Consider the following 23684-nt stretch of genomic DNA (forward strand, 5'->3'; position numbering starts at 1 on the left):
CTTGTCTGAATATCTGGTGCCGATCGTTCACAACCCCTGTTAATTTCATAATACAGCGCCATTGCAACAAACTCTTTTCTATCGATCATCAGACCTGAGGTTTTAAACGAGTGTCCTTTTTGCAGTTTGTCCGAGAGCGTTTTTCATGTTTTTATGGATTGTGTACGACTGACTGCTCTTTTTAACTTAATGACGAGGATCTTTAGCTTTTTGATACCGTTTTTACCAAATCTGTTTTTATTAATTGTGTATATTACAGCAAAGCCACTAAATGCAAATCCAGAATTTTAAACTTTTTAATTGCCGAAGCCAAAATGGCAATGTATTTATCTCGCAGAGACAGACTGCAGGCTGGACCTCAACTTGACGCCGTGTCTCTGTGGAAGTGCAACATCAAGGCCAGACTGGCGTTGGAGTTTTGCTTCCACAGAGACACTGGAGACTTGGAAAAACTTTGTGGAACTGTGGAAAAAAGAGGTGTAAATTAAATGTTCTTTTTTTGTTTGTTTGTTTGTTGTTGTTTTTTTGTTTTTTTTTGGGGGGGGGGGGTGATTAACCAAATAATGGAGAAAAAGTGGATAGTTTAATTGATTATTGAAATAATCGTTAGCTGCAGCCCTAATTTGGTCACAGCGTTCGACTTAAAAACAACGACAAAAGTGTCTGCAGGTTCATCCAGACTTTAAGTGATTTGAACAAAGTCAAAGAAACAAAACGTTTTCTGTGACAACGCCGAGCTCTGAATCTGAATGAACAAGTTGAAATGGACTTTTAATGGAAAATGGAAAAATATTAGATAAAAAACTGACTCCGATTAAAACCTAAGAGCAAAGTGCTAGTCAAAAGTAGCAAAACAACAAATGCAGGAAAAAGCTTAATAAAAGCTAAACATTGCAAAGACTAGGTAAATGCTAAAAGTAGCAAAGGTTAGCTGAAAGGCTAAAACAGGACGGGGTATACAGAAGTTAAAAAACAAGACCAACCTTGAGTATCGTGGCTTTGCCTCCTTTTGCAAGTTTTTTCATGGTTTTTGTAACTTCAGCCTTTGAAAGCTTTTTGTTCTCGTCAGATGTGATGGCCTCTTTAAGTTTTTGTCTCTTCTCTTTCTCCTTGATCTTTAGATGCTTCACTTTCTTTTTAAGACGTCTCTCACGCTTCTTGTCAGTTGATGACTTCTCAGTATCACCCAGAATATCTCCTGCTTTATTCTTCTCCTTTAATAAAAAGAAACTTATTAGACAGGTTACAAATAAATATTGAAATAAATGTAAATAAAATAACTAAACCTTGATTTCTTCTGGTGCGAGCAGCGTAGCATCACTTGTGCTGACTGGAGCCACTTCCTCCATGGTAATAGATGGTAAGTTAGAGATCACTTTGACCTCAGGAACAGGCTGTTCAAGAACAAAAAACATGAAATTCAATTTGTTTTTTAATGCATCTTCACCATTTACACACAAAAACGTGGAGAAACGATGGTGAAAAGTCTTCAGAAACTCAGATCCCAGATTAACCCGAATATTTTTCCTAATATTGATGGCTTTTGAGTATGATTAATTAAACACGTTTCAATACTTTCACATCTATATTACAATACATTTTGCATTTCTAGGTTTATATTTTAGTTTCAGGTAACTAAAGCAGAACAACTCACTGGTTTTGGTGTGAAGTGGAAGTTTGACAGAGCGTCCAACTTCAGGAAGAGCTGATCCAGAAGTTGCTGAATTTCAACATGGGCTGGGTTCTCCTCCTCCTCAGTTTTTTGCTGCATTAAGAGAAACAAACATGATGCTAACAGTTTGAATGAATTAGAGTTAAAGAAAAGCACAAGTCAAACCTGAGTCTGTTTGATGTATTCTTGCTCGTAGATTTCTGCCAGACTCTGTTTGCTCTTCTCATGGTCCAAAGTTAGTCTCTTTCGGTACTCAAACACCTCCTCTTTGGGCTTCTCTTTGCGGACCACGTCATCAAATGCCTTAAATATGCACAAAAAATAAAGTTAATAATCCAGGAATAAGACCCCATCTTAAAGTTCTCAAAGAAAAATAAAGAATAGTGTGATAAACCTGGTCTTTGATTCTCTGTTTGATGATGTCTTCAAGCTGTAGAGTAGTGTCCTCAGTGATGGTGGGGGCTGAAAAACACAACCTTTAAATAAGTTATTGCAATAATTACTGCAACGGTAAATGACAAAATAGTCTCTCACATTCAGAAACCACCACTCTATATGTTCACTCACCCATCCTGGAAGTCTGCTCAAACTCCACATCTTCCTCCAGCATGCTGTTCTCTGGACGGGTCTGCGCCGTCACCTCGCCCGACAGCTGCCACGGCTTCTCAGCCAGAGCTGCTTTCTCCAGCTTGTCGATCTTCTCTGATATCTGCAAGGTGAAATAGCAAGAGTTTGTCAACTAAAATCCACATGTCAGAGCTTTGGGTTGGTGGGAGTGTGCCACTCCATAGACAGGGAGTTCCCTTTGAAAATCCACTTTGTGGCTTTAAATCACTTTTCACACAATAACTCCTTGTTGAACTTATTCTCTTAACAAAAGAGACCAGGAAGCCAAAAACTTGCGTCTACAATGGAATGAAAACTGTCATTTACTTACCGACAAGTCTGAAGTAATTTATGACATCTAATGTCTCACACAATAATAATAACGTATTCGATGAAGTCATATGGGGGCCGAGATGGTGTAGAGGCAGGGCAGCCGGCTTGGGACCCAAAAGTCCCAGGTTCGATCCCCAGTCACTGCACATCACGTGGTGTCTTTGGGCAGCACACCTCATCCCCAAAATGCCTCCCGGGCGCTTTCAATAGCTGCCCACTGCACCACCTGGTGGTGGATGGGTTAAATGCAGAGACTAATTTCGCCATTGTATGGAAACATACAGTGCTGACATTGTGATGACATTATTATTATTATTATTATTATATGGTTTGTACTTGAGCCCGACAGATGTATCGGTAGTGCTGATATTTTAGGCCAATATAGATATTTGGGGAGCTATCAGTATAATAATAATTAATATAATTATAATTGTCCCATTATATCCCAATATCAGCACGTCTAATTTTCACCACTAAAATTCTGGGAACAAGCTGTAATTGTACAATGTATCCAGCAGAGGGAGGAAGAAGACTAGGTTCAAGTCAAAAGAAAAAAAACATCTAGATTATAAGGTGGTGTAGAAAACTAAAAACAGGAATATGTCTGCACTGGTTTTTGTTAAGTTCCTGCAAAAACCAGAGCAGACATGTTCCTGTTTTTAGTTTTCTACACCACCTTATAATCTAGATGTTTTTTTTTCTTTCCACTACTTTTCCTTTGACTGTCCTTTTGGTTGCTATTATGTTTTGATTTGTTTAACCTTTTGTATGTCTCTTGTGTGACTGTCTATTGTTGTCGTCCACTGTCATCACTCTTTGTTAAAGAAATCAGGTCTCTGTTGTAAATGAGTCCTTGAATGAGTCAATGGGATTAACCTGTAGAAATAAAGGTTGAATGAATGGATGAATGAATGAATGGATGAAAGTCATGGCCGTTCATTTTAAGTTCCTCTGTCAGCACAGACTAGAGTTGCATTCGGGCCTAATAAATCCGACCTGGCCCGGACCGAGCCTGTAGTCCCCCCACCCCGCGCCCCACCCACACCGAACGGGTTACCAGTAATTAGAGGACCGAACCCGAAAAAAAACCTTTATTTTAATTAAGCTTTTACTGCTTTTGTAAGCAATCTGTTTGACATGATAGCTTTAAAAACGTAAAGAAAGGAAGATATAAGATTTCTGTTTATTAACCACTCACCAAATGGATATTAACATTCAAAACGGATAGCCTAGAAAATCAACTCGAAAGATTTTTCAACTCAACTCAACTTTATTTTGGTAAATTAAAAACATTACAAAAAAGGAAAACAATATAAAACGGTAAATCAACCATTTACCAAAATGGGAATAGGCTGAAGCCGAGGCTTATATGCGTCTCCCCCATTCATAGATGATGACAGACTGTCCATATGCATACATAAGTACACATACAGACATTTACCGTATATTTAAATGTGCATGTATACAATACAAACACATACTCACATTACATGCATACATGGTTACACAATACATATATAATAATAATAATAAATTTTATTTCAGGACGCCTTTCAAAAACCCAAGGTCACCTTACAAAAACAAAATCAGCAATTAATAAAAACAGAATCAACAAATAATTAAAATAAGTCACGATAAAACAACACTTAAAACAAAGTTAAAGAGAATATGCCTGTTGGAACAGGTGTGTTTTCAGTTGTGATTTAGAAGAGGGGTGTTCCTGAAGACAGGAGGGAGGGAGTTCCAGAGCTGAGGAGCACAGCGACGGAAAACTCTGTTCCCCGTGGTGACGAGACGGGCACAAGGAACAAGAAGATGAGTGGCAGATGAGGATCTGAGGGAACGGGAAGCAGTGGAGATGTGAAGCAGATCACACAAGTAAGGAGGGGCAAGGTCATGGATGCACCTGAACGTGAGTTAAAATTTATTCTAGCTTCTATTGGCAACCAGTGAAGCTGCTGCAGAACCGGGGTGATGGGTTCTCTGAATGGGGTACAAGTTATGACCTGAGCTGCAGAGTTCTGGAGGAGTTTGAGTTTATGGAGAGTCTTATTCGGGAGACCAAAAAGAAGAGAGTTGCAATAATCAATCCTGGAAGTGATAAGGCTATGGACAAGGATGGCAGCAGCATGAGGAGTAAGAAAGGGACGAAGTCGGTTGATGTTACGTAAATGAAAGTATGCAGACCAGGTGATAGAGTTGAGATTGAAATGAAAGCGTATTATCAAGTATGACACCCAGACTCTTTACCTGAGGGGAAGGAAGAACATGGGAGTTAATATTGATGGAAAAACTGAGATTTGGTTAAAGTGGAGACTGTGCCAACAAGTAAGTCAAGTCAAGTCAAGTCAACTTCATTTATAGAGCACATTTAAAACAGAACCTGTTATCAAAGTTCTTAACAACAACAACAACAACAACAACAACAACAACAACAACAACAACAACAACAACAACAACAACAACAATCAATGAGTAAATTAAAGAGAAAAATATATAAACATACATATACACAATACACTAATAATGATAATAACTGAAGAATTAATAAAAAGCATTTAAAACATAGGGTCACAGATTAAAAAACACTAGATCAATTTACACTGTATGAAATGCCTGAGAGAACAGATGTTTTTTAAGCACAGATTTGAAGTGAGGAAGGGAGGTGGCCTGCCTGATGTTGGGGGGCAGGTTGTTCCAGAGTTTGGGGCCCATGACTGAAAAAGCCCGATCTCCTCTGAGCTTCTTGTTTTTGGAACAGCCAAAAGCAGCTGATTGGATGATCTCAGGGCCCGAGAGGGAACGTAAGGTTCCAGAAGCTGAGAGAGGTAAAGTGGTGCGAGGCCATTTAGGCATTTGAAGGTCAGCAGAAGAATTTTAAAAACTATCCTCGTACGAACAGGGAGCCAGTGAAGGGAGGACAGAACTGGAGTAATATGTTCAGACCTACGAGTTCCAGTTAAAAGCCGAGCAGCAGCATTCTGGACGAGCTGAAGACGTGAGATGGAGGCCTGGCTGATCCCAGCATACAGTGCGTTGCAATAGTCCAATCGGGTCGTGACAAAGGCGTGGACTAGTTTCTCAAGGTCAGGTCTGGACAACACTGGTTTGAGCTTAGCTACCTGTCTGAGTTGGAAGAAGCTTTTCTGCAGAACAGAGTTGATTTGTTTGTCAAACTTGAAGTCAGAGTCTAAAACCATCCCGAGATTTTTACCAGACTGCTTCAGATATGGCTGAAGAGAGTCCAGGTTAACAGGATCAGTGGTGGCAGTTGAGCTAGGGCTAAAAACAATGACTTCAGTCTTGTCATTTGTAAAACTTAAGAAATTTGAAGCCATCCAGGTCCTAATGTCATCCAGACATTTTAACAGAGGGTGAATGGAGCAAACACTTGCTGGTTTCACAGGCAGGTAGCTCTGGCAGTCATCAGCATAGCAATGGAATGAAAGACCGTGTTTCCTCAGGATGGACCCCAGTGGGAGCAAATAAAGTGAGAACAGAAGGGGTCCAAGAATCGAACCCTGTGGGCCCCCACATGAAAGAGGTAATGAGGCGGATACATTTTTACCAACCTTGACACAGGAACTCCTGCCACTCAGGTATGAGCGGAACCATTCTAATGCAGCACCTGTGATCCCAACCCACTGTTCCAGCCGTGATATGAGGATACTGTGGTCAACAGTATCAAAAGCAGCTGTAAGGTCCAGGAGCACAAGTACCACAAATTGACCAGAATCGTTTGAGATCATAATGTCGTTACAAACCCTTACTAATGCTGTTTCAGTGCTGTGGAGTTGCTTAAAACCAGATTGAACAATTTCGAAGATTCTGTTCTCATTCAAAAACTTGTTTAATTGAATGAAAACTATTTTCTCCAGGATTTTGGACAGGAAGGGAAGTTTTGAGATTGGTCTGAAATTTGAGCAAGTCGAAGGGTCAAGTCCAGGTTTCTTAATTAACGGATGAACTACTGCATGTTTGAAAACATCGGGAACCACACTTGTCACAATACTACTATTTATAATGGTAAGAACAGAGGGTCCAATCGTGGGTAGAACTTGTTTGAAAAACGACGCAGGAATGGGGTCAGCAGGGGAACCAGAGGGTTTCATCTGATCAACGACTTTGTTCAGAAATGGGAGTGAAATGGGTTCAAACTGTTTGAAGACAGCTGAGCAAGGGACAAAGACAGAAGGATCAGTTGTGGACGGTGGGATGGATGACCTAATCAACTCTACCTTATCAGCAAAGTATCTGGTAAAGTCGTTGCAGATGTCAACAGAGGCCTCCATGCTGGCAGACCGAGGCACGTTTAAAATGGAATTTACGGTATTAAAAAGAACACGGGGATTATGACTGTTTGAAGCAATGATTTGGGAGAAGTATTTGTTCTTTTCAGATTTAACGATGCTCTGATAATCTTTCAAACATGTTTTTAACATAATAAAAGAAACGTGTAATTTGTCCTTTTTCCACTTGCGTTCAGCTCTCCTGCATAGACGTTTGGCTGCTCGAGTGGTCACGTTCAGCCAGGGGTGTGGTGCATGCTTTGGTCGCCTGATTTTTAGCGGGGCCACGAGGTCTAAAATCTTAGAGCAGGTCACATCATGCCTACTGAGCAGCTCCTGCGTACTAATACAGGCAGAGGTTTCAGGGACTGAAGCAGCATCAGTAATGAATGCAGAGGAAAAGAGAGCAGCGGTTGAGGAGTAAAATATCTGACAACTCTTGGCTGGAGCAGGGGATTTAGACTCATGAATAACAGAGGTTTGGAATGAAATGGGTTTGTGAACTGAAACAATAGCATCCCCAATTTCCATATTAACCACAGATAAACCGTGAGACAGAACTAAATCAAGTGTATGGCCCTGTTGATGAATTGGACCAACAACATTTTGCACAAGGTTGAAAGATTGGATCAGATTTAGAAACTCCTGCACCAAAGGCTTGTCAGGACAGCAAATGTGCACATTGAAGTCTCCCAGAATCAAGACCCTGTTGTAATTGAGCAGTATTCCAGTCAGAAAGTCAGAAAATTCACTTTTAAAGTTTTTGTTGTATGAGGGTGGTCTGTAGATCAGGCTGCACAGTGTTGGGTTGGAGCGGTCCAGCTCAAAGTACAGCAGTTCAAAACTCTGAAATGTCGCAGCCTGTAGCTGTCTGCAGTTCCAGAGCTTTTTAAAAACTGTTAATAATCCACCACCCCTACCAGAAGTCCTTGGAGCATTAAAAAAGGCACAATCCGCCGGCAAAAGTTCAGAAAAAACACTTAACTCACCAGGGACGAGCCAGGTCTCTGTAAAAAACATGAAGTCCAGTCCATTGGAGCAGAAAAAGTCGTTTAAGATGAATGATTTATTTGTCAGCGACCTCACATTCAGCAGAGCAATCTTTGTAGAACCAGTAGATGAAGGTAAAACTGTGCTCGGAGCACAGATCAGCTGTTTTAGATTTCTGGAGTTTGAACCGCGCCTCCAAGGACCAGAGACGTCGCAGCTGTGCGCGCGCCCACGACACGAGCCAGGCTCGACTACGGGGATCAGGCAGGACCCAGCAGGATCAGTGAAGCACCCGGACAGGCGAAGATGATGCAGCAGAAGGACCTGAGTTGGTTAAGTTAATCTGAAGACAGCCGAAACCACCGCAGCCACGCGCGCCCGCTGCGCGTACCAGGCCCGGGCACCTGGAGCGAGCTGGAGTTAAGTGGGTCAGCGAAGCATCCGGATGGACAGTTTAACGTCTGATAGTCATTAGCAGATGACGAAGCAGCAGAGAGCTTGAAGCTGGCTTTAATCCTCACGAGACGGCCGGCACGTCTCCCACGGCGCCTGGAGCCATGTTTTCGGGTGGGCAGAAACGCAGCGCGCTTCAGGTAAACCGGGACATCAACAAGCAAAGGGGGTGGGGGTCCAGAGCCCTGATCAAAGTGGTCGAACAAGGCAGGGTTTGCAGTAGATAATTGTAAATTTAAAAGTTGTTGGCGATCATAAACAAGCAGTGCGTTTATGTCACCAAAGAAAAATGACAAAAACAGAAAAAAAAAAAACTATCAAAACAGACAGAGGTTAACGTAAAGCCACCAGCACCGGCGCCATCTTCCCGGAAGACCTGTAAAACTTCTGTTTTCTTACTGTTGAGTTTTAGAAAATTTGAGGAAAACCATGATATAATTTCCATAAGACAGTCCGATAGGGAGGTAGGTGGAAGAGATTAATTGGGTTTTGAGGAAATGTAGAGCTGGGTGTCATCTGCGTAACAGTGAAAATTGACATTATGTTTACGGAATATCAGAATCAGAATAAACTTTATTGGAATTGCACCGAGGTACAACATGAATATGTACGTACAGTCGTCCGAAAGATGGGCGGAGTGCAGGAAGCTGCAACTACAGGAAAGCGCGGCCATTTTATCCTTATCAGATAATAACCTTAGATAGGAAAAGGGGGAGAAACATGAGGGTAGATAGTGGTATTACAAAAAAGATCTTTCACATCTTGTCTATCAGGACACGATTTGAGACATCAAAAAAACTCTACCAGCAGCACAATTAAAACATGATTACATTTGCATTTGACATCGAGGTGTTGAGATTTGTCCATGATCGTTTTTTCAGATCAGCCTCAGTTTCTGAAGATGTTGTTTCAGCGGACAGTTCTGATAAGCCTGCACAGAAAGTTCTCGGGGGTGCGATAGATGAAGCTTTTGTCCTTGGGTACTCATGTCCCAGGAGAAATGTGATAGTCAGCCCGTCTCCGAGGCCGTCGGGAGTCTGATTCAGATAAGCTTGATTCTTGTTTTTCTTCAGGCAGACAGATTACTTTTTCTTCAGCCTTGAGTCCATCTGGGCGTTCTGGTTCCGAAAATGCCTAATTGTGGGATTCCATTCCACTGATGCATGCTATGAGTCTCCTTCAAGGTCGAACCCACCATGCTGACGAGTCCCAGAAGCCGCAGGTGGTCAGCAATTTATTTTTTTTCCTCCAAGGCTCTCATCGAGGTGGCAGCTTCTGTTTCTCCTCCCCCGTTTTTTTTCTTCTTCCTGCTCTGCTTTCTGTCTGACTGAAGCGCCTGGGTCTCATCTCCCGAACATAAATTAAGAAGATTATGGATTTGGTATCGTGGACGTTCAACTCTATTGATAAAATTTTTTCATCAAAACGACAAGGTCCTGGAGAACCGGCATGTCCAGCTGAGACTCACGCTGTGGGGTACGTCATGGATTCGTGGGGAGTGTGGCAGATGATGTGTCTATCAGTCCTGTCTCAGGAAGATGTTGAAGACGTTTATATATTTGGAATTATGATAGCAGGGACTCTGCTTTTTGGCATCGGCGGGGCTCTGTTTTATCGACTATTGAAGAAGACATCAGCAGCAGTTTTGGCCATGGAAAAGCTTCCGAGTCAGTGTGAAGGTCTGGTCCTCGCTGTGCGAACTTTAAATCGTCTGGTTTACGAGCTTAACCGTAAAGTGGAGGCGATTGATATGTGGCCAAGAGGGAGCATATAAATAATAAATAAAAAGGGCCCTAATACAGAACCCTGGGGCACACCTGCAGCAACGGGAAACAAACTTGAGTAATGAGTTTTAAATTGAATATACTGAGTGTGGCCTGAAAGATATGACTTAAACCAAGCAAGTGGAGTATGACTGATGCCAATGGATGCTAGTCTGTTCAGGAGGATATTATGAGAAATAGTGTTGAATGCCGTACTGAGCTCAAGGAGGATGAGAATGTTGAGACGACCAGAATCTGCTGCCATCAAAAGGTCATTGGTGATTCTTAATAAAGCTGTTTCAGTACTGTGGTGGGGGCAGAAACCAGACTGGAATTGTTCGTAAAAAGTATGTTTATTGAGGTGTGAGTGGAGCTGAGAGGCAACAACTTTCTCAAGGATTTTTGAAATAAAAAGAAGAGTAGACATTGGTAAATGGTAAATGGACTGTACTTATATAGCACCTTTCTATCTTATTTCAAGATACTCAAAGCTCTTTACAACAATCTGTGCCCTCATTTACCCATTCATACAGCATTCTACTACAAACTGGATTCCAAAAAAGTTTGGACAATAAACAAATTGTGAATAAAAACTGAATGCAATGATGTGGAGATGGCAAATGTCAATATTTTATTCGTAATATAACAGATATCACTTCACTTCCGGCGAGCTGATGGACGGCAGCTCCCTCCGGCTTCTCTGCAATCTTTTATCATCAAACTGACCAGTTTTTTCGAACCGGACTAAAGTTGGTCCCCCTCCCAACCGAATTCGGTGTTCAGTGACTCAGAGAGCTGGACGGGACCGTCCAAAAATATATTTTGGTCCAGGACCGGCCGCTCCCACTCCACCGGTCACGCTGAGCGCACCCTGCCGGCCAGGTGACCCCTCAAGCTGGGGAGTCGTCACACGAAGGTCCGGTGTTTTTTCTCTCTCCCTGGACATCAACGAACTTCTTATCTGGACCTTTGTGGTTCTACCTGGTTCCGACAAGAATCGCCGGGTGGTATTTCGCTGGTTTTCTGCTGGACTGGCTCTCGTGGTGTCTTCATAGGTGTGGGGGAAGTGTACCTGTGACCCTCGAACTGGACCAGAACCGAACCAAGTTGGCTGTGGGGGACTTCATCTTCAACATAGCGGGTCTCAGCTTCAGTGAGCAGCCCGTTACTTTTAACGAAGGACTGTCTACCTTTATGGAATCGCTGTGTTTACCTGGAGGAGATGGTCCAGTGCTTTGAAGCGCCGCCGGACCGGAGCAGAACTGGACCAGTGACAACTTCAGCCTCATCCTCTCTGGTCAGTCTTGTTTTTCACCGGGGGTGCCTTTTGTGCTGTTGGGTGCGGAGGTGTCGTGCAGAGAAGCGAAGGAGCAGCGTGGAGGAGCAGCGTGAAGGAGCAGCGTGAAGGAGCAGGGATGCGTGGTGTTCGAGAGAAGTTCGGAGTTTAAATCGGAGTTGCTGCAGGCCTCCATCCAAACTCACCTGGATAATAATTAATTTTATTCCGGATCACGATTTTGGCCCCTGTTGACCTGAAATGAGCTAGGATCATGCCTTTCACTTCAGGAGGATTTTCTGGCAGCTCGCTCTACTATTTGCTGCAAATTATCTGTTTCTGTTTCGGCCTGTTGATTCTGGACCCAGCTTCTGTTTCCCATGGGAGCATCCATCCTTCCATCCATCCATCTTCACTGGGGGGCCAGAGCCCCCCTCAGCCCAACTCAAACTGCAGTTGGGCCACCTCGTTGGGTTTGTTTGCCCATTTGAACTGTGACGTTTTATGGTCTGAGACTTTTCTGCATCACTCATATTACTGTCACTATTTTCAGTTCTCACATTATCTGTAGTCACTGAATCTTGTTCATATACCTGAATTTGCCCATCACTGCAACTTTCACTGTTTTTGGGTTCTGAATGATCGTGTCTTCATTAATGTTTCTCATGGTTCGATTATGGGGGCTAATTGTCACACTGTTAACTCCTGTAATTACACATCAGTCACAAAAAAATCAAGAAAATGTCTGATAACAATGTTGTTACTGCTCTCAGGGATTCAACCCAACCCTGGACCCCCCACTAATTACAGCACACCAATTGACTTTAAAAATGCCTCTGGGCTTCATTTTCTGCATGTAAACGCACGTAGCCTTCTGAGAAAACTTGATGCCTTGAAAATTCTGGTCAGTTCTTCTGGAGCAGATGTAATCTTCATCTCTGAAACCTGGCTCAACAAATCTGTACTCAATAATGACCTGTCAATCAATGGATTTAACATCTACCGCTGTGATCGTTAAAAAAAAGGGGGGGGGGGTAGCTGTTTACATCAGAGATTCTCTGGTTGCTAGTCTTGTGTCTTCTAAAACAATTTCTAACCAAATTGATGCCTTAGCTGTAAACATCACTTTGAATGGAGGCCAGATTTTATCTGTAGTCTGTTGTTACCATCCACCTTCAGCAACACCTGAGGCTCTGTCCTCCCTGATGGAATTCCTTGGTAATTTAAAATTCAAAGAGATCTTTTTGGCAGGAGACTTCAACATTGACTGGCTAAGTCGACCCCTCTCTGTGATAAATTCAAGGAATGTTGCCTGTCTCTCAATCTTATCCAATTGATCAACTCTCCGACAAGATTAAAAAAAAAAACCGTCCTGAAAAATCCTCCATCTTGGACTAGTTTCTAACAAATATGCCTCACAAATTCCCTGGTACAGGTGTATTTGCCAATATCTTGAGTGATCATTGTGTGACAGCGGCTTTGAGAGATATTAAACTTCCACCTTCTAAGCCCAGATTAATTCAAAAAAGGGATCTGAAACGTTTTTGTGAACAGTCATTCCTCTGGGATGTGTCTCACTTTGACTGGCATAATATTCTATTAACTGATGACGTGAACTCCGCTTGGAACTATTTTCATAATAGTTTCATTTATTTTGTGAACAAACATGCTCCTTTTCGTCAGTTCAGAATAAAGGGACGAGACAGCCCCTGGTTTACTCCAGAGCTAGCTGACCTCCTGCACAGGAGAGATCATCTTTGGGCCACAGCGAGAAAATCTGACTCAGACACTGATTGGTTGAGTTTTCGACAGATGAGGAATAAATGTACAACTGCTGTCAAAGCAGCAAAATGCAACTATTTCTTATCTCAGACCTCCAAAAATCTAAATGACCCCAACAATTTTTTGGAAAAACCATCATCTGACCTTCCATCACAACTTCTTGTTAACTCTGTTCCTGTGTCAAATAAGCACGAGATCCTGAACTGTTTCAACAAACATTTTGTTGCTTCTAGTTCTTTATTTGACACAGTTACTAATGGAAAATCAGCCACTTTACTTAATAACCAAACTTCTACAAATCAAATCCCTCCTACAAGTCAATCCTCAGTTAATCACAGTTTCTCTTTTTCTCCATTCTCAGTCAGTGAGGTCAATAAACTGTTAAAAAGATCTTGATCCTAAAAAATCTGCAGGTCCAGATGAACTTCCACCTTATTTCTTAAGGCTGGCTGCTCATATCATCACAGTCCCTGTGACCCACATCTTCAATCTCTCCATAAACCAAAACTCCATTCCAGACACTTGGAAAACAGCCTTTGTTCTTCCTTTGCTGAAGGGAGGTGACCCCACCTCACTGAACAACTATCGGCCAATCTCTAAAATCTGCATTTTAGCCAAGGTTCTAGAAAAACTGATAAACTCTCAAATCAAAATTTCCCTGGACTCATTTAACATATTACCTCCACATCAATCTGGTTTCAGGAAACAACACAGCACAACCACTGCTTCACTGAAGGTTCTTAATGACGTTGTTGAAGCACTGGATGCTAAGGATTATTGTGCTGCACTTTTCTTAGACCTGTCTAAAGATTCTGACTCTGTGGATCAGAACATCTTGTGTCATACACTCTCAGAAATCGGTTTCTCAGAACACACCATTGGTTGGTTCTCTAACTATCTTTCAGAACGGAAGCAATGTGTTCAACATAATGGTACTTCCTCCAGTTATTTAACAGTCAACAATGGTGTACCACAAGGCTCAGTCTTAGGACCCACCCTCTTTACAATCTACATACATAACGTAGGTAAAAAAAAATCCCTAATGCATCCATACATTTCTAAGCTGATGACACAGATGTTTATTGTCTAGCTAAAACTGTTGCTAAGGCTTTCCAGCTTTTGAAATCTGCATTAAACTACATCCAGACAGATTTGCTCCGCCTCAAACTTGTCCTAAATGCCGACAAAACCAAAGGGATGCTTTTTCAAATAGGAAGGTGGTCCCAGCTGTTCTTCCTCCGATTTTATCCTCAAATGGTGTCCCAATTGAGTTTGTTGATTCCTATAAATATTTGGGTATCTTGGTCGACTCACATCTCTCTTTTGGGGGAGTGGTGGCGCAGAGGTTAGAGAGGTGGGCTTGTGATCCGAAGATCGCCGGTTCACGCCCCGGCCCCGACAACATCAAAATTGTGGGTGGGGTAGGTGAAACACCCACACTTGCCCCCACCCTCATTCGCCCCACTCTGGGCCCATGAGCAAGGCCCTTAACCCCCACCATGTGCTCCCTAAAACAGGTCTCTCTTGAAAATGAGTTCCCGTGGCTCAATGCGACTAGCCTGGATAAATAAAGGCTAAATTAAAAAATTAAAAAATTTTAAACTCCACGTGGAAAACTTGGTAAAGAAACTGAAAGTTAAACTGGGTTTCTTTTTCAGAAATTTGTAGTGAACTTGACCTGATGTCAAAACTAAGCCTAAGGTCAAAACCCTTGACCTTAAGAACCTTGTGGGACAGAAACTGTCATTTCATTGATTTGAATCCAGAAATACAGGTTCACCCATCCTGAGACTTTCTTTCTTGAAAATTCAAGTGAAAGAACACTCTCTTTTCTATTATCATTCCTGTTTTACAAATGTTTGATAATCAAAGTGTTTTAGTTCAAACATTTTAGATGTTACAGTGAACTAATCAATTTTATTAACTGTAAAACAGTAACAATGATTTTTTAGTTGCTTATGCAAAGTAGAATTCATGTTAAGACCTGTTACAGATTAATTATGCATTTTCTGATTTCTGTCTTTGAATGAGCAAGTGTGCGTTTTCCAAGGTCAGGAGTCGAAGCAGACATGTGTTGGAACAACTGTCTTGTTTTAAATCCTCTCAGACGTAAACAGAGGAGTTGGCCCCTGTTTCTCCAAACTCGCCAAAACATTTCTCTCTCTGTCTCTGAGAACATTTTAATCTGTTCCATAACAATTCTTGCTGTTTTCTGACTTCTAGTAACCTCTTACGTCACAAACCACACCCCTGTCTGGTCGACATTGACCAATCAGGAACTCTCAAATATACCGGAAATAGAGCCCTTTAAATGCCGGTACTTCCTAGTTCTCTCAGTTCTGAGATGTTCGCAGTTCTGTGAAGTCGTTGTTCTGTGAGTTGCCGTTGGAGTCGGCTGGAGAGTTTGCAGCTCCAGTCGTTTGGGAGAACAGAAGTCCAGCCATGATAAGGCTCTTCCGAGTTTGGATTATAACATCTTCCACCTCTGAGTGGAACTTCTGAAGGACTCCACTCATGTGAAGTCCACTTGCTGAGGTGAGCTTGTGTCGGACGGAATCTCGTCACTACTTCGGACGAGTCACAGCCATCCTATGGAGACGCTGGACAGGTAGCGTTAACTGGAACTCCGTATCTGCTGATTCATCTTCAGAGAGGTAATGAGTCAAGTTTACTACCGAGCGTACCGAGGAAAAGCTGGGTTCGAATGGAGAGTGACGGTTCTGGTCAACACTCCCCCTCACACACCATCTTTTACTCCCTTTAAACTTCATTTTCCATCTTTAAATTCTTCTATCAAGTAGAAATCATTCCAGATATTTTAGAAATGTCTGTGTAAAGTGCTCATTCCACCGCCGTGTGGATTGATGTCTGCTGTTCTGCTGAAGAGTGAAAACAATCGCCGTATTGTTTCTCACTACCTGTAAAGCTGTTTAATTATGTTGTTATTTTCATATTTTGCCAAATTAATGTAAATGTTTGATGTTAAACTTTGATTCTGTAAATAAATGGCCACATTCATTTTGATGGGTCAAAGATATATAACGTCTCACGTTACATTTTATTAAATTCAATGCACGTTTTATTCAGTCCAGAAAAATGAAGAATCCGTTTTAATTGATGAATATATCTAAGCATCTGTTCGTCTACAAATTGATCCTGTCTAACACTGAATGCTAGGAAACACCTTGTATCTGTGACTTTCCTTCCCTCCATTGATTACGGTGACATTATTTACATGAATGCTCCAAAAAGAACACTGCAGATGTTGGATGATGTCTTTCATGGTGCACTAAGATTCATAACTGGCTGTGATTATCATACCCACCACTGCACCCGGTATTCACTGGTTAACTGGACATCATTAACTTCACGCAGACTCTCCCACTGGTACATTTTCATCTTTAAATCACTTCTTGGTCTGCTGCCTTGATACATCTGCTCCTACATGTCTCTGCGTAAGTGCAGATACGGCGTGCGCTCAGGACATTATTACCTGCAGTGTTCCCTCAATGAGGACTGAACTAGGCAAAAGGGCCTTCTCCTACTCCGCTCCTGTTTCCTGGAATACCTTACAAAAACAATTGAAGCTCTCGACCTTGACCTCTCTAAGTGGCTTTAAAAATCTGTTGGACTCCTGGCAGGGACCATACCATACCACTTTATTTATAAAGCACTTAAAACAGCTACAAGGCCAACCAAAGTGCTGTACAGACAAAATAACAGGTAACACACAAAGCAAAATACAAAATGAAGTAAATCAGAAATATAGACATAAAAACGATGCAGATAATGACAACTAACCAGTGTGGAGCATACAGGATCAAAACACAGATCATCTTGTGTTGAAAGCTACTGAATAGTAGTGAGTTTTTAAACAGGACTTGAAAACCGAGAGGGAGGGGGCCTGTCTGACAAGCAGAGGTAACTCGTTCCAGAGTCTTGGTCCTGCTACAGAGAAGGTCCTGTCACCTCTGCGCTTAAGACGAGTTCCTGGAACTGTGAGGAGCAACTGGTCTGCTGAGCTCAGGGAGCGTGGTGGGACATACGGTTGTGGCAGATCAGAGAGATGGGGGGGCGACACTGTTCAGTGATTTGTAGACCTACATGAGTATTTTGAACTGGATTCGAAAGTGAACCGGTAACCAGTGCAGTGAGGCCAAAACTGGTGTAATGTGCTCTCTTTTGCCTGTACTGGTTAAAAATCGGGCTGCTGCATTCTGGACCAGTTGTAGTTGTGCAATGGAGGTCTGACTTTTTAGTCAACTAACCAAGTTTTTGAATGTAAATGGAAATTTTGAGATTTTTCAGTCAGGATTTAAACAACTGCACAGCACCAAGACAGCTTTAGTAAGGGTCTGTAATGACATTCTGCTAGCAAATGACTCTGGTCAGTCTGTGATCCTGGTACTCCTCGACCTTACCGCTGCATTTGACACTGTTGATCACAGCATCCTTATGTCACGGCTAGAACACAGGGTTGGGATTACAGGGGTGGTGCTAGAATGGTTCCATTCGTATCTGGGTGACAGGAGTTTCTGTGTTAACTTTGACAATCATTTTTCTACTTCTGTCCCTCTTTCCTGTGGGGTCCCACAATGCTCCATTCTTGGAACCCTTCTGTTCTCGTTGTATCTGCTCCCCTTGGGGTCAATCCTGAGGAAACATGGTATTTTGTTTCATTGTTACACCAATGATTCTCAGATCTATCTGCCTTTAAAACCAAACAGTTCCTGCTCCATCCAGCCTTTGCTAAAATGTCTTGATGACATCAAGACTTGGATGGCTGCAAGCTTCTTGAGTTTTAATGATCAGAAGACTGAGGTCATTGTGTTTAACCCAAGCTCTGCCACTGTCACTGATCCTGTAAACCTGCACTTCCTTCAGCCTCATCTAAAGCAGTTGGTTAACAATCTCAGGGTAGTGTTAGACTCAGACTTCAAGTTTAATAAACAGATCAACTCTGTTCTACAAAAAAAAGCTTCTTTCAGATAAGGCAGATATCAAAGCTTAAGTCCGTTCTGTCCAGATCCGACCTTGAAAAACTAGTCCATGCATTTATTACAACCCGGCTGGACTACTGTAACTCGCTTTATGTTGGGGTTAGTCAGGCTTCACTTTCACGTCTCCAGCTCGTACAAAATGCTGCAGCTCAGCTACTAACAGGAACTCACAGGTTTGAGCACATTACTCCGGTTCTCTCCTCCCTTCACTGGCTTCCTGTACGTGTCAGAGTTGATTTTAAAATTCTCCTGCTGACATTCAAGTGCATTAACGGCCTTGCACCATCATACCTCTCCAACCTTCTTCATCCTTATACTCCTTCTCGGGCTTTGAGATCATCAGACCAGCTGCTTTTGGCCGTACCAAAAACCAGCTGAAGCTCAGAGGAGATCGAGCGTTTTCAGTCGTGGGCCCTAAACTTTGGAACAATCTGCCCATCAACATTCGACAGGCCACCTCAGTCTCTGCTTTTAAACTTCTCCTAAAAACACATCTGTACTCACTGACACATCTGTACTCATTGACATGTAACACAGGGTGATCAGATTTAGATCTAGTTTTTCATTGATGCTGATTCTGTTTATGCTTTTGTTATTATTCCTATTCAACACAAGGTCATCAGATCTGATTTAGTATTTCATTGTTTCTGACTGAGTTTATGCTTTTTGTTATTATTTCCTTGACTTTTGACACAACGTGATCTGATTTAGTATTTCATTGTTTCTAATTATGTTTTCGGTTTTATATTTTTATTCCATGTGCTGTAAATATATCTTGCTACTTTTTATTTGATGTTGTGATATTTTTGTTAAGCACTTTGGTAACAGTTTCTGTTTTAGGGTGCATTCACACCAGCCCTGTTTAGTCCGCTTTAATCCAACTCTAGCTCGTTTTCCTAGAAAGTCTGGCTCGTTTAGGGAGGTGTGAACGCACCATCGAACTCTGTCACGGAACAAAAAGGCGAACTCTGGCCCGGGCTAAAACCTAGGTCTCGGTCCGGTAGAAGCAAACTCCAGCACGGTTCCAGTACAGTGTGAATGTAAACAGACCGGACCGCTCCACAGGGTAAACAAACCTGCATTTCTCTTATATGGAGCCGTCAGCTGCCTTGTGTGGAAAAACAATATTCTCCAGGGTCTTCTGTCTCATCTTCTGCTCATGCTAAGTCCATTTTTGAAAAATGACAAAATATAACTCCTAAAACTGCTAAAACTTGATGCCACTTCGTTTTATTTTTATTTACAGAAGAAGAAGAAGTGTCTTCAGAGGTTTTTGTGTCGTTTCTTTCAGTAGTTCTTGGTGCAGCGCCCCCACAGGCGAGCGGGGGAACAGGTTGGTTCAACAGGTTGACTCGACTGCACAGTGCAGTGTGAATGCAAACGCACCAGCTCAAATGTAACAAAATGTCATGAATATTGGTCCCCAACCGAACCGAGTCTACCAGACTATCTAGTGTGAAAACGACCTTAAATGTGCTATATAAATAAATATGACTTGACTTGACTGAATAATTTGGGAAATCAATTCATCTATTGAAATATTTTGTTGATTGACATAATGAATGGAATGATAACACTGATGACCGAGTTTTTTTTTTGTACATATTGTAAATAACATCAAATTTAATACAAAGCACCTTATGCACTGTTTTTCTGTCCCTGTGTGCTCTTAAATGCAACCATAACCCTTCAAGAGGCAAAATGTAAGAACATTCTGATAACTGGCCTGCTACTAATACTGTTGAGTGATCACCACCATACTTTGTCTGATTTTTAGCATCTACATCATACATGCTACATATCACTCAGCCCTCTGTGAACAGTAAACAGCCATCAGGTGCTAATGATCCATTGTTAGGCTGATGGTCCTTCTTGAGCATGTGAGCAGCTGGTTCTGGTTGTCAGCAGCAAAACTGGTTGATCCACTCTGAGAAGGTGCTATTTAAGAGACTGAGCTGAATACAGCACCTCAGACTGAGGAAGTCCTCAGGATGAGAGACGAAACGTTTCTACTTTTTTTTCCTGTTTCTTTGTTTTGCTTTTCGTTTTTTAAATGTCCAGAGGGCCAGACTTAACTTTTTTAGATTTTTCTACCTGGATTATTGAGCATGCATCAGGACACCTACTGTGAGTGCTGAGAAACTGTTCCTCACATTCTCGAGAAAATCTCTGTTGTTTATAACTAAAGACAACACATTCTTAACCATCTCACACTGACTCCAAGATTCCTGCTTGGAGCATTCATTTTATTTGATTTTTATCATTTCAACTCTCATTCAACGGAAAAGTTCCTGTGATTCAGTTAAACAGTATCAAAATACACATGCAACACCTGAAACCTGATTACCTTCTCTTGTCGTTTCTCAAATGAAGATTTTAACTCAGACTTTTCTGCATTTGGAGCTTTCCCTCCAAGGATCTCGTCCATGTCCTCATCCTCGCTGTCCTCGTCCCCCGTGAGGTTAAAGGTCACTTTCTTATGATGAGCTTTAGACTGACTTCCCTGGTTGTCTCTAACAAGCACAAAGACGAAGAATTTCACCAGCATGCCTCTCCCACAGATTATAAAAAGATTAAATTAAACTACATATCTCTGATCACACTTACTCATCATTGTCCCCCTCTTCACCATCATCTTCGTCATCATTCATTTTTTCATCACCTTCTTCATGGCTTTCATCGTCTCCATCTGACTGCTCATCGCCTTTAGCTGGTTCGCCATCAACAGCATCAAAAAAGTCTTTGTACTTGAGATTTCTGGAGCTCTTCACCTGTCAATAGAAAGAAAAATACATTAGACTGCCCTTTATTGTCTCATCATGACACAAAGTCAAGTGAAATCAAATCCATACAGTGTCTTTCTTCTTCCTTTTAGAGGACATTATTTGCTCTAAGTCGAGATCATCGTCCTCATCAGAAGGCAGGTCTTGAAAGTAGTCAACATCGTCTTCATCTTCTGCTTCCTTTCCTTCTTGCTTGTCCATTTCTTCAAGAAACGACTCCATCTCTGACAGTTTGAAAAACCTATCATCAACCACAGAGGGATTCATTCTTGTTTTAGAACCTGTCCTTACATTTTCCTTCTTCTGCTTCTCTTGTTTTTCAAGAGCATCAACATCAAAATCTAAATCCGAGTCATCCTCAGAGTCTCCCTCTGACCCATCTTCTGCTTCCATAGCTATTTTCTTTTTCAGTCTTGGCAGAGGTTTAATGACATTTTCATCATATGTCACTGCTTGCTCCCCTTCATCCTGCTCCTCCTCTTCTGACAACAATGTTAAGGTCTGGTCTGACAAAACCTCATCAATGGCATTTTGAAAATGTTTCAGTACAGCTTCGTTCTGTAGTTCTAGCTCCTGCCAAATTTGTTCCTCGTCAAAGTCATCCACAACCAGCTGGGCCAACGGGCTGCTTTTACATCCTGCAGACTCCTGCGATTTGTGGAGGTCATACAGCGTCTTGGTGAGAGAAGTAAAGTCTGCTGCAACTTCGTCTTGAAGGCTGAAATGGTGAAACCAAACAATTAGTATGGCAGAAGTGATACAGAAGCAATGTTAGCTTTTTTTTTTTTTACAATTGTCTGTCCAAAAGAACACTAAGAGCTGATAGCAAGCTTGGGTTTTGCAATTTCCACCAACAATTTGTAAATGCAAGAACTTAAAGCAGCAATGTAGATTGGTACTTTAATAGCAATAATTGACAATCACACAGATTCTCAAAGTCGGCATGACGTGATGTTGAACCACCATTTTTGGTTGGGGGAAAATGTTGTGGTGTGGAAAACTGATAGAGAAGTAGTATATTTCATTTTATTTCATATTCCTTGAAATTTATGCAAGAATGTTCTAAGGCAGGGGTGTCAAACTCATTTCCATCAAGTGCCACATAGTACTATAAATGTCCTATCAGAAGCAAGAGGAAATGGTAAAGTGATCTGGAAACAACTTACTATATCCCAATGCACGTGCCAATAACCAATATGAAGTCATAGAAGGAAAAACTATAGCTGATCCTTCTCAGTTAGCAACAGTAATTAATTATTTTTTTCCTTTCATCAGTTAAGGTTTAGCATCACAGTTTCAACCAGTCCAAACAGATACTCTTTATAGAAAACCAACTAAAAATATGTCTAGATTTGTTTGAGATTAGAGGTCGATTTTTCTAATGTTCAAAAAGCTATTAATAGCATGAACATGTCCTCTGCCAAGGACATGTATAATCTAGATGCTGCGTTTAAAAAAACAAAACAAAAAAAAAATAACAGTCATATCTAGGGATGCACCGATCCACTTTTTTTAACTTCCGATCCAATTCCGATACCTGATTTAAATACAGGCCGATACCGATCCAGTTCCGATATCATGATCATCAATGATTTTATATGAGGCTGTAATAATCTGCTCTCAAGTACAATTTGTACAAATATATGCATGCATGTCCAAAAAGGCAACTTGAAGTAAGTTTTATTAATGTTGGATAAATTTTAAAGTTAGAATTAAATTCTGCTAACACAAAACGTTCCTTTTTATTCCTAGCTTTAAAATGGATATTAAAGTGATTATCTAAAAATGTTAAATCTGGTCCTCTGGACATTCAAAAAAACAAAACAAAGCAAAAAAAACAAAAAAATGTAGAAACGTTTCGTCTCTCATCCTGAGGACTTCCTCAGTCTGAGGTGCTGTATTCAGCTCAGTCTCTTAAATAGCACCTTCTCAGAGTGGATCAACCAGTTTGCTGCTGACAACCAAAACCAGCTGATCACATGCTCAAGAAGGACCATCAGCCTAACAATGGATCATTAGCACCTGATGGCTGTTTACTGTTCACAGAGGGCTGAGTGATACTAGCAATCACAGCATTGTAAGAGGGGGACAGTTGAACCCGGAGGCTCCGCCCCTGTTTAATGATGGACGATTTCTTTTCACAAAGATGGCCTCCTTTACTCCTCTCTCAAACCATCGTTCCTCTCTGTCCAGGATGTGAACATCTTCATCCCTGAAAGAGTGACCTCTGGCCTGGAGATGAGTGTAGACCGCAGAGTCCTGGCCTGATGATGTTGATCTTCTGTGCTGGTCCATCCTTTTGGCCAGTGGCTGTTTAGTTTCCCCGATGTAAGACTGATCACCCTCCTGACACTGAACAACATACACAATATTACTCTGTTTGTGCCGGGGGACTGGATCTTTGGGATGAACCAGTCTTTAATGTATTTTGGGGTTTAAAAGCCACTGGGACGTTGTGTTTAGAAAATAAACGTCTCAGTTTCTCTGATACTCCCTCAACATACGGAATGACCACTGGTCTGGGTTCCTCCTTTTCACCTGATGGCTGACTGGAGTCCTGTTTGGGTTTCTTCTCTGCTTTCAGGAAGGCCCAGTTAGGATATCCACATTGCTCTAGAGCCTGTTTTGTGTAGGATTTCTCCTTCTGCCTGGCTCCCGAGCTAGTGGGGACGCTGTCTGCTCTGTGATACAGAGTCCTGATGACTCCTAACTTGTGCTCCAAAGGGTGATGGGAGTC

General features: G+C 41.7%; 1 protein-coding gene across 1 annotated transcript in view; it reads right to left on the reverse strand.

Moving 5' to 3' along the window:
• The window catches only part of mphosph10 (M-phase phosphoprotein 10 (U3 small nucleolar ribonucleoprotein)), a 49787-nt gene that overhangs the window by 12150 nt on the left and 13953 nt on the right, over positions 1–23684 (reverse strand). Inside the window, exons 2-10 of the mRNA XM_037689368.1 lie at positions 21017–21665; positions 20772–20935; positions 20512–20677; positions 2240–2381; positions 2067–2134; positions 1838–1975; positions 1655–1765; positions 1287–1394; positions 984–1214 (exon numbers count right to left, since the gene is read on the reverse strand). Of these exons, the coding sequence (XP_037545296.1) occupies positions 984–1214; positions 1287–1394; positions 1655–1765; positions 1838–1975; positions 2067–2134; positions 2240–2381; positions 20512–20677; positions 20772–20935; positions 21017–21665 (1777 nt within the window). The remainder of the gene's footprint in view (positions 1–983; positions 1215–1286; positions 1395–1654; positions 1766–1837; positions 1976–2066; positions 2135–2239; positions 2382–20511; positions 20678–20771; positions 20936–21016; positions 21666–23684) is intronic.

Source organism: Nematolebias whitei, chromosome 2 (assembly GCF_014905685.2).
Source record: "Nematolebias whitei isolate Nwh7 chromosome 2, NemWhi1, whole genome shotgun sequence".
Taxonomy (NCBI): Eukaryota; Metazoa; Chordata; class Actinopteri; order Cyprinodontiformes; family Rivulidae; genus Nematolebias; species Nematolebias whitei.